General features: G+C 46.1%; 1 protein-coding gene across 1 annotated transcript; it reads right to left on the bottom strand.

The window, feature by feature from the left end:
* Positions 1–2154: 2154 nt before the first annotated feature.
* On the bottom strand, positions 2155–7179 carry chst11 (carbohydrate (chondroitin 4) sulfotransferase 11; the record flags this gene model as incomplete). The annotated part of the gene is made up of 2 exons (XM_079494789.1): positions 2155–2779; positions 6983–7179. The coding sequence occupies 2 exons, from the start codon at positions 7177–7179 to the stop codon at positions 2155–2157; spliced, it is 822 nt and encodes a 273-aa protein (XP_079350915.1).
* Between the last annotated feature and the right edge of the window lie 4911 nt (positions 7180–12090).

A 12090-nucleotide genomic window follows, 5' to 3' on the forward strand; every position in this document is an offset into this window, starting at 1 on the left:
CGACTCTCTCTCTCTCTCGGGTTTTTTTACAGTGAGTTTAGGCCTGGTGTTGATCTGCGTCCTAACTAACACGCCCTAGCAATTTCACACGAAACCCATCCCATGTGCAGTCAGTGTCATGCTGAATGAACCTATTAGCTCCGAACTGGTGACACTATACCGCCACGGTGGCGTGGGAAGTGGTGCGATGATACCCTCCTTGATACAGCATAGCTTTTTTCCCATGTTGTAGCTGAGAGCAGGGACTGTTCCCATGGATATACGCTGAACAGCAAAAAAGATGTGGGTTGAGCATAAACTCTGTAGCTATCTGTGTGGGTTTCACAGCCATTTTGGCACCAAAGTGTTAACAAAAGGCATGGGGATGGGGGAACAACGCAGATAAATCCCAGCGCTCGCACAGAGAGACAAAAAAGCCACATGCTGAGTGAAATGTCTTGTACGCCCTTCACAGATGAAGAGAAGGGAAGATGTTGGCGTTGATACCAGCGTGCGAGCCGAGAACAGAAGGTGGACATGAAAAAACAAAACTCAAAAGAAAAGAAAAAGAAAATACTACAATGCTCATCAGCCCAGGGGGGAAAACAAATATAAAATCTTTCTCTTTCTTTCTTTTTGACAATATGCAACAATGCAAATTAAATAATATCTTGTTATTGCTGCTCGCAGCAATGTTTCATCATGAGACAATAAAAAAAAATGAAAAACACCAAAAAAAAGCATGAAAATAAAAAATATCTTAATTTACTAAAAGTCGTCTGAGCAGGGGATTTGTGGGCGTGGCCCCCAGGTGTGTCCACTATAAAGTCCAATGTTTTGGGGGGCGAGGCTGTGGGTCGGGGTTATGAGATCCTGTCCCTTTAACCCGTTCACAACCACACAGGTGGTCTTTTGGTTTTCCTTGCCTCAGTTCATTCAGTGGGATGGCTCCCGAGGCCTGCCATTTATATTTGCATCCGGTCGGTGTGCCCATTCATATCACGGGCACATCATGTACCTTTCTGACCGCTTCTTGCGGCATAACGCATTAAGGGTGCTTGGGGGGGAGGGGGAGGGGGTGGGGTGTGGTGTACAGGTGAATAATCTGGGCCTCCAGGTATCACTGCTGCGGTGGAAGTATCCTAAATGACACGAGACAAGAAGAGGTACCTCCTTTCAGTCCCCTCACTGCAGCGTCGAAGGCCTGCAACATAGTTGCTTCTTTAAGAACATGTTGGCTTGTAAGGCCACGCCGCCATCGCGTACAGTTGTAGAGGGCGCTTGAGTCAAGTCAATGGCCGCACTGCAAGGTACCCTCCAAGGTACCCTCCACTGCAAGGTACCCTCCAAGGTACCCTCCACTGCAAGGTACCCTCCAAGGTACCCTCCACTGCAAGGTACCTTCCAAGGTACCCTCCACTGCAAGGTACCCTCCAAGGTACCCTCCTCACTGCAAGGTACCCTCCTCACTGCAAGGTACCCTCCTCACTGCAAGGTACCCTCCTTGCAGTGGCAGAGCTTACCTCTAAAATGCATGAATCCAATGCAAGTAAGGGGTGACAGGGCGCCATTGATACACACACACTCCGGTTGTTGCGCGGTGAAGGACATATAAATGTGTTTTACAATTTGACGGAATGTCTTGGACTCTATTGATCCGGGTGGGGCGGGGCAGGGGGAGATAAGCTCAGCTCCCACGATGCTTTGGGGGTCAGGGCACGTGCGAGGCCGCTGTTTGCTTTGCGGAATCTGAAGCAGCCTAATTGTTCAATTAAATATGGAGGGAACATCCCAGACTCTCTTTGAGAATCCCTCTGCGTGTCTCTGGAGCCTCCACACCACCGATACCTCCGTTCCCCACATGCTAATAGATACTGTCACTCCCACTTGCCATCTAAAGATCCAATCAGTGCTCTCCTTCTAAACGCCCCAAATCCGACTTCTATCACACATCATATTTCCTTCCGTCCTTCACCCTTTGGTCACGTGTCCAATTCGTGTCCAATTCCGACCCCACCCCCTGCAAGGAACGACGACAGTTTTTTTTCTTTTTTTGTCAGATCAAAGTTTACTTCCGGAAACAATTCTCATTCTCTCTTCATGTCGCTATTGCCTCTCCTCCGCAAACAAAATGGCGGCCATGCTCGGAGTCCTGTTCCCACACACAGCCTTCCGTTAGTCCAGGCGCAGGTAGCTGGGCGTGGTGTAGTTGAACATGAGGAAGTCCAGCTTGTAGAGCTGGTACAGCTGGCTCTGCTGCTGGCCGCTGATGTTGCTGAAGAACTGGGCGGTCATGGCGTCCGTGGTGCGCGTGGACTTGGCGTAGCTGGGGAAGCGCAGCGCGTCGCCCACGCCGATCAGACGCAGGACGAAGTTGGCGTCCTCCTCCAGCGTCTCGTACTTGCCCACCAGGTCGTAGTGGATGTGGCACGGGTGGCACAGCTGGTAGACCGTCTGCCAGTGCTCGTTGAGCGGGCCGTCGCGCTGCGTGGCCGGGTCTGCCAGGTACTCGGCGAACTCGCGGAACTTGACGTCGGCGCCGCCCAGCAGGGCGTCCTGCGTGGCGTTCTTGCGGTAGCGGCGGACGATGCGCGTGCCGAAGCGCTTGTGGAAGGACGAGTTGTACTTGAGCGTGAACTTGTTGCGGTAGGCGGAGACCAGCCTCTCGAAGGGGTCGCGGACAAACAGGAACTTGAGGTAGTTCTTCAGGCGGTGGTTGATCTCGGCGATGCTGTACTGGTTGAGCGTCTTCAGGTTGGACGGGATGTGCGCCTCGTTGGACGGGATCTCCATGGGGTCACTGCGGGGGGACAAGGGAGGGGGACAGTGAGTGGTCGGCATCCTTAACCCATTTAAAATAAAAAAAACGTTTGCTCTGAAAGAATATATATTCCTACAAGCTTGTAGATCTGCTATTTTTCAATAGCTAAAGTATAACATAATGCTTAGTTAAAACACCAAAAGGGGTTCCCGCCCAAAATGGGTTAAAAAGCAGGACCATATAAAACAACCGAGGAATTGCACTCAACAGCGAGGGGATTTTACCATGTATAACTCGTCGCTACATCGGCTTGCATTTTTTGCATAATCGGATACATTTCCATCTTCCAGGTTTGTACCGAATCCACTTAAAAGCAGAAAATGGTCTCGGAGTGAGCAAAAAGAGTCTATAATTGAGTACCACAGACGAAAAACAGTCTAAGTTCAAATTTCAGACTGACCCCTCCACGAAAAGGCCTCGTTGTCCTGAACCCTTATCTATCATTTATACATTATGGATAAATAGTGTGGACTTAGACTGTTTTTCGTCTGTGGCATTCAATTATATACCATTATAATAATAAAGGTAACATACTGTAATGCAGGTGTAGCTTAGAGTTAGAGGGCAGAGAGTGTGGTAATCCGATGTGGTAATACATGTAATAAATGTAATAAATGTTGAATGTAGAGCTTTAACCCATTTAGGCCTGACCTCAACATTAAAAAATAAATCTTCTAAATCCTCCAGTTTTCTGAAATAAATATTTTCACGATTTTTCAAAAATAGCAGACCTACAAGCTCGTAGCTTGTAGATCTGCTATTTTTCAATAGCTAAAGTATAACATAATGTTTAAAACACCAAAAGGGGTTCCCGCCCAAAATGGGTTAAGCAACTAGTTGACTATTGAACTAGTCGACTAGTAAATCCACTAGTCGACCTTGTTGGTACTAGTTGACTAGTTGATAAGAAAAAAAAGGGGTGGGGGGGGGGTTCCCCGTTTTTGTAGGACTCAAGATCAGCTAGATGACCAGTTAAACAACTAGTCGACTAGTAAACTAGGCAACTAGTAAAAATCACTAGAAGTGAAGGGCTCTAGTTGAATGAGCAAGACCCCCCTAACAGACAGTACTCATCATGACCATCTGAGCAGCACATCAGCTGGGTGAAGCTGAAACGGAGTTTGCCCATTTTAACTGTAGCATCTCTACTCTGCTCTGCGGGGAACATTTACAAAACAACAGCAGATTTACAAGCTCCCCAATGCGTCACAATGAGACGCACTGGGAGCTACTTGTAGATCGGTTATTTTTCTGGCAAAGAGATTTTGGTGTAGGAAGAAAAAGTGGTTAGCCTACAAAGTACAGTTGACCTTGTTTCTATTACCACATCAGTGTTGGCATGCATTAAACGACCTATAGTGTGGAGGACCTGGCTGTAAACATGCATTAAACGACCCTATAGTGTGGAGGACCTGGCTGTAAACATGCATTAAACGACCCTATAGTGTGGAGGACCTGGCTGTAAACATGCATTAAACGACCCTATAGTGTGGAGGACCTGGCTGTAAACATGCATTAAACGACCCTATAGTGTGGAGGACCTGGCTGTAAACATGCATTAAACCACCTATAGTGTGGAGGACCTGGCTGTAAACATGCATTAAACGACCTATAGTGTGGAGGACCTGGCTGTAAACATGCATTAAACGACCCTATAGTGTGGAGGACCTGGCTGTAAACATGCATTAAACGACCCTATAGTGTGGAGGACCTGGCTGTAAACATGCATTAAACGACCCTATAGTGTGGAGGACCTGGCTGTAAACATGCATTAAACCACCTATAGTGTGGAGGACCTGGCTGTAAACATGCATTAAACGACCTATAGTGTGGAGGACCTGGCTGTAAACATGCATTAAACGACCCTATAGTGTGGAGGACCTGGCTGTAAACATGCATTAAACGACCCTATAGTGTGGAGGACCTGGCTGTAAACATGCATTAAACGACCTATAGTGTGGAGGACCTGGCTGTAAACATGCATTAAACGACCCTATAGTGTGGAGGACCTGGCTGTAAACATGCATTAAACCACCTATAGTATGGAGGACCTGGCTGTAAACATGCATTAAACGACCTATAGTGTGGAGGACCTGGCTGTAAACATGCATTAAACCACCTATAGTGTGGAGGACCTGGCTGTAAACATGCATTAAACGACCCTATAGTGTGGAGGACCTGGCTGTAAACATGCATTAAACCACCTATAGTGTGGAGGACCTGGCTGTAAACATGCATTAAACGACCCTATAGTGTGGAGGACCTGGCTGTAAACATGCATTAAACGACCCTATAGTGTGGAGGACCTGGCTGTAAACATGCATTAAACGACCCTATAGTGTGGAGGACCTGGCTGTAAACATGCATTAAACGACCCTATAGTGTGGAGGACCTGGCTGTAAACATGCATTAAACGACCCTATAGTGTGGAGGACCTGGCTGTAAACATGCATTAAACGACCCTATAGTGTGGAGGACCTGGCTGTAAACATGCATTAAACGACCCTATAGTGTGGAGGACCTGGCTGTAAACATGCATTAAACGACCCTATAGTGTGGAGGACCTGGCTGTAAACATGCATTAAACGACCCTATAGTGTGGAGGACCTGGCTGTAAACATGCATTAAACGACCCTATAGTGTGGAGGACCTGGCTGTAAACATGCATTAAACGACCTATAGTGTGGAGGACCTGGCTGTAAACATGCATTAAACGACCTATAGTGTGGAGGACCTGGCTGTAAACATGCATTAAACGACCTATAGTGTGGAGGACCTGGCTGTAAACATGCATTAAACGACCTATAGTGTGGAGGACCTGGCTGTAAACATGCATTAAACGACCCTATAGTGTGGAGGACCTGGCTGTAAACATGCATTAAACCACCTATAGTGTGGAGGACCTGGCTGTAAACACGCATTATCAGGGCAGATAATAGCGTGAACCGGCGGCTATAATATAATACTGATATTTATGGACCTCACTGGCAAGATTCAAGATTCAAGGCCAGAGCGCATTAATGCAGTCAAAACACTGCTCGCTCCCTGTTAAAGCACATTTGTTATTGAAATGTGCGAGCAGCGAGGAGAGTGTGAATATATTTTGATATATCTCCGTATATATTTACATAAATTATTTTACCCCTGCCATGCAGCCAGCCAGCCACGGCCTGGATTATTTTCTCAGAATGAAATCTACTGGTTGATAGACTTCTTTTTCTGCCTGCGCTGCAGTGGATATCAGTTAATGTCATTACACAGTAAAATATGTAGTGGATATTTAACTTAGAAGAGTGTGTGCAGTACAAATGGAACTAGATGGATTTGTGAGTTAACGACGAGGATTGTGCATATAGCAGGCTGTTTTTCATCATTTTTGACCATGAGCTATAGCCCATCTCGAACGGCATACTATAGCATGCCGTTTTTCATCATTTTTGAGGATTTGAAAAAAAGACGAAAACGACTCCGAGACCATGGACTATAGCCCATGGTCTCGAAGTGATTTCGTCTTTTTTTCAAATCCTCATTTTGCATCATTTTTGACCATGGGCTGTAGCCCATCTCAGACGGCATACTATAGCATGCTGTTTTTCATCATTTTTGAGGATTTGAAAAAAAGACGAAAATCACTCCGAGACCATGGACTATAGCCCATGGTCTCGGAGTGATTTTCGTCTTTTTTTCAAATCCTCGTTTTTCATCAGCCCATCTCGAACGGCATACTATAGCATGCCGTTTTTCATAATTTTTGAGGATTTGAAAAAAAGACGAAAATCACTCCGAGACCATGGACTATAGCCCATGGTCTCGGAGTGATTTTCGTCTTTTTTTCAAATCCTCGTTTTTCATCATTTTTGACCATGGGCTATAGCCCATCTCGAACGGCATACTATAGCATGCCGTTTTTCATCATTTTTTAGGATTTGAAAAAAAAAGACGAAAATCACTCTGAAACCATGGGCTATAGCCCATGGTTTCAGAGTGATTTTCGTCTTTTTTTTTTCAAATCCTCTCTTTTCATCAGTTTTTGAAAAATCAAAGAACGACTGACAGAAACATAGCTTTTTCAGAAAACTGTCAGGATGTAGAAGACATTTTTAGAATCTGATCTCAGGTCAAAATGGGTTAAGTACAGTATATGTAAATGTAACTTGGCTACTCTCCGCCACTGCCACCCACCTGTATTTGCCGCGGCCCGCCAGCACCATCATGACCCTCTTCCAGTTGGTGCACGCCACCTTGGGCACGTAGCAGTAGATGAGCTCGTGGTCCTCGTCCACCACCAGGTGCTTGAGGTCGCCGGGCGTCAGGACGCGCCGCTTGCGGTTGGACGCGCTGTGGGCACGACACGTCTCCGCCACCTGGTCCCTCCTCATCTGGTGCAGGACGGCCGGGCTCGAGAACTCCGTCTGGAGACATGGTGGGGGGGGGGGGGGGGGGGGAGGGGGAGAGAGACCGATCAGAATCATCTTCATTGTCACATCACAGTTTTAGTAAGTAAAAAAAGTGGGTGAAATTCTATATGGATGTATATTGTATAACTATCTCTGACAGAAAATGCACAATCTTTTTATAGTTTCACAAGATAGTATTACCTATAAGTGCTAATATAACACAGCTCTGTTTACACCTTTATTTAATTCCTATTTATATCCAATATTTATTTGTAAATACATTGTTCTATTCTGATTGTCTTGTTCCACTTCTGCTTTGGCAATGTAAACGTACGTTTTCGGTTTTCTCATGCCAGTTTTTGCTGTCAAAATTAACATTGTGCTATGTATCTAAAGAGCAGAAATGTTTTCATACGCCTGCTGATTATTTTTCCTATGGGTCCAGATTCCCCAGTGTGTGTGTGGGGGGGGGGGGGTTGGGGTTCTAAATTGATCGTCCCCTGGGGGAGGGGGGGGGGGGGGGTTCTAAATTGACCGTCCCCTGCCCTGCCATCTTTGAAACTCTCACACATTCAACAAGGGTGGCCATTCAACCATGCCTGCAGAATGAGAGCGATAGGGACACGTGGACATGAATCGCTGAAATAATTTAAATGGGGCGACCACCACCCATTTAAACGTGACGTTTACATGTGCAGACAGCTTGACTAAAGTGGTCTGCATCGCTGTTTTGATGTGCACAGCTGGCTGTGAAAAAATGCGAGCGAATGCGACGCACATTCTATGCCAATTTAGCTGAGCAGAAGGCACAGAAAGTGCGTCTGTGATTAGCTTCCATGGCGTCAAATCAATTATCCAACAGGGGGCAAACTTCCACGTCTGAAAAGTCATGGGAAAGGGGAGCGATTAGCGGGGCCAACCGAAACATCAAAGACCTTTTATAATTTGCACCTGTGAAAGTTAAAGTGTCACAGCCTGTTGCTTTCTATAAGCTCCACTTTGTGTATTCTGTGCCAGGAGGACAGGTCACAGCTCTGTCCTTCTGCTTAAATCATTCTGGGCGGGAACCCCTTTTGGTGTTAGCATTATGTTATGCTTTAGCTATTGAAAAATAGCAGACCTACAAGCTCATAGCGCGCCACCGAGTGGTGCGCTACGAGCTTGTAGGTCTGCTATTTTTGAAAAATCGAAGAACGACTGACATAGAAACGTAGCTTTTTCAGAAAACTGTCAGGATGTAGAAGACATTTTTAGAACCTGATCTCAGGTCAAAAGTGGTTAAATCATGATTAATGAGTCAAGGTAGGGCTGGATGGTATGGAATATAAAATGTATATCATGGAATAACTTGAAACACTGAGGGTAATGGTATACACCAGAGGTTCCATAACTTTTTCATGTCAAGGACCCCCAAATTGACACTAATTAGCCCTGTGGACCCCCATTTGAAAAGATATTCACTAGCAGTGATTCTCAACCCGTTTAATTTCAAGGACCCCCAGTTTGACATGCATTAGTCTACAGACCCCCATTTAATGACATTTCTATCTCTGGGACCCCCAATTTATATTGTAAAATAAACGTTATTTTAGTTCCATTTGTACACTCTCTGAGTTACAGACCCATAAGGGTCCATTTGGTTCCATGTGTACACTCTCTGAGTTACAGACCCATAAGGGTCCATTTGTACACTCTCTGAGTTACAGACCCATAAGGATCCATTTGGTTCCATTTGTACACTCTCAGAGTTACAGACCCATAAGGGTCCATTTGTACACTCTCTGAGTTACAGACCCATAAGGATCCATTTGGTTCCATTTGTACACTCTCAGAGTTACAGACCCATAAGGGTCCATTTGTACACTCTCTGAGTTACAGACCCATTAGGGTCCATTTGGTTCCATTTGTACACTCTCTGAGTTACAAACCCATAAGGGTCCATTTGGTTCCACACTATCATTTAGCTGGGGACCCCCTGGAACTCCCTCAGGTACCCCTGGGGGTCCCCGGACCACACTGTGGGAACCACTGGTATACACAGTACTGTATACCACATGGTGCAATACAGTATATGTTTCTGGAGGGGCGCTAGACCCTCGTATACTCGGCTAGATTTCACAATGAATTTTACGTCACAGTGTCTTAGCAAATCGGCTTAGTGTCTATTTTTGAGTGGTGCAACCACTCCAAGGAACAGCAATGTCCGTCCGTCCCTTAGAGTATGTCCTCACCTACAGTATGTGACTATGAGTACCAGTAGGGGCAAAAGTGGCGCTGTTGTGCCAGAAACAGAGAGAGCGAGATAGTGTTGCACTGTTGCCTGCTAATTACACAGAGAGAGATAGAGAGAGAGAGAGAGAGAGAGAGAGAGAGAGAGGCAGGGGGAGAGGGGAGTTGCACCACTCAGTTCACACAGGTGTGATTTTACATTCCCATTGACAATGAATTGAGAGTTTTACGTCATAGTGTCTGAGCAAATAGGCATAGTGCCTATTTTACGTCACGATGATAAGAGCGTGATTTTTTCCCTTTAAAAGGTATATTCAGTGATTTGACTTAATTCAAATATCACTTATTTTTACTTTTTTTCTGGATAATTCTCTCTACTATAGAGTGTGCTGACCATATAAGGAGTTCCTCCCTGTCCCCAGTGAGCCCCTGGGGTAAAAAAACCCTAGTTTCAGTTTTGGTGGCGGGTGGCAAAGCCTTCATCCAATCAGGATGAGAGGGGCCTTCCTCCAATCATGATCGAGTGGGGGCGGGCCTTGGTGCACATGCTGTTGGCCTGTTGCACTTCCCCCCACTGTAGAGCGTGCATGTGCACATTTTGTTACCGGGGCGGACTGGGTGGTTTTCCAAATCACCCAAATCACTGAATGCTCCTTTAAATGCTTCTAACTGCACTAACAGAAAACAAATGTTTAAGCTTTTCTCAAATAACACACAAGCTGCCAGAGAGTGAAAATACAACTGACTTCAACTGACTTCCAAAGCAAAACAAAAAGCTCTCCCGGTCAGCACAGTATTGTCCAAACCAACACCGTAACCGTAGGGCAAGTTCATAACTTCAACCTTAATAAATACCATTCATACCATCCAGAGAGAGCAGACTGACTTCAGCTGAATTCGTCATAGTTGCAAAATACTTCAATATCAAACGTGAACACAGTATACATTGAAAATCTCCTGTCTCGATTTGTACAGAAGCCGAGGATTTATTATTAGGTTCAGTAGCTGTACTGTGCGTTGAGAAAAAGACTAAAATCACTCCGAGACCATGGGCTATAGCCCATGGTCTCGGAGTGATTTTCAAATCCTCAAAAATGATGAAAAACGGCGTGCTATAGTATGCCGTTCGAGATGGTGAAAAATGGTCAAAAATTATGAAAAACGAGGATTTGAAAAAAAGACGAAAATCACTCCGAGACCATGGGCTATAGTCCATTGTCTCGGAGTGATTTTCATCTTTTTTTCAAATCCTCAAAAATGATGAAAAACGGCATGCTATAGTATGCCGTTTGAGATGGGCTACAGCCCATGGTCAAAAAAGATTGAAAAACGAGGATTTGAAAAAAAGACGAAAATCCTTCCGAGACCATGGGCTATAGTCCATGGTCTCGGAGTGATTTTCGTCTTTTTTTTTCAAATCCTCAAAAATGTAGATAAACGGCGGTTCGAATCCCGGCTCCTCCTCCTGTCCACATGTCGAAGTGTCCTTGGGCAAGACACTGAACCCTATACATTGCCTCCAATGAGTCGGTCGGTGTGAGCTTTCCACCATTGGTGTGTGAATGTGGGAAGTGAGGACGCTGGCGTCGACTACATGTTCGCCTGCTTCACCTCCCAATGAATGAACCATTGTAAAGCTCTTTGAGCACTTGGAAATAGCGCTATAAAAAATGCAATTCATTATTATTATGTCTTGGTGATATTATCACTCCTGCACCAATATAATATGAACACCTGTGTGGGCAAAGCTTTAAAGTGCATAATACAGCAGACAAGCACGACCCATTGTGCATAATTCACTCATTAGACAGTAGAGAGAACAGCTGCTCTGCTGTCTCCTCCTCGCTGCTGTCCCCCCTGTCCCCCTCGGCTCTATGCTGTCTCCTCCTCGCTGCTGTCCCCCCTGCTGTCTCCTCCTCGCTGCTGTCCCCCCTGTCCCCCTCGGCTCTATCAACCACCTTCACTTTCCCTCCTTATCATGCCAAACACACATTCTGCACGTCTCACTCTGAGAGCCATGCAGAGTGACGAACGATGAGCAACACCAGCTCAGTGGCCTTGTGGTTAGAGTGTCCGCCCTGAGACTGGGAGGTCAGGGTTCGATCCCCGGCCGGGTCATACCAAAGACTGTAAAAATGGGACCCAATGCCTCCCTGCTTGGCACTCAGCATCAATGGGTTGGATTGGGGGGTCAAATCAACTAATGATTCCCGAGTGCGGCGCACACTGCAGCTCACCGCTCCAAGAGATGGGTCAAATGCGGAGAACAAATGTCACTGCGGCAACGTGTGTGACTAATCGTACGACATTGACTTTGACAACTTCTAAGGGAGAGGCTCTCCCCCCCCCCCCGTGTCCCTTTGTCCCGTCTGCACTGACTCCTCCAACAGCGCCACCTAAAGGCATGAAGAGAAGACACAGAGCTCAAGATCTCACTTTTTCCTGTGATCTGCTCCAACGCTGTGATTCATCTGAGGTATCATCACATCTGCTCCACAGTGCATTTCTGTACAAAAGAGGGGGACACGTGCTCCAATTGAACAGAGGAGAGAAATTAGCTTGGGGGTACTCAGGGGGGGGGGGTGTCATCTCTCCCTCTGCCTTGGCTCATCTCTCCTTATCACGCTCCTTTCCACGAGATTACTTTGTCACTTAATCTGCTCT

This window comes from Electrona antarctica (genome assembly GCF_951216825.1).
Source record: "Electrona antarctica genome assembly, chromosome: 23".
In the NCBI taxonomy this organism is placed as follows: domain Eukaryota; kingdom Metazoa; phylum Chordata; class Actinopteri; order Myctophiformes; family Myctophidae; genus Electrona; species Electrona antarctica.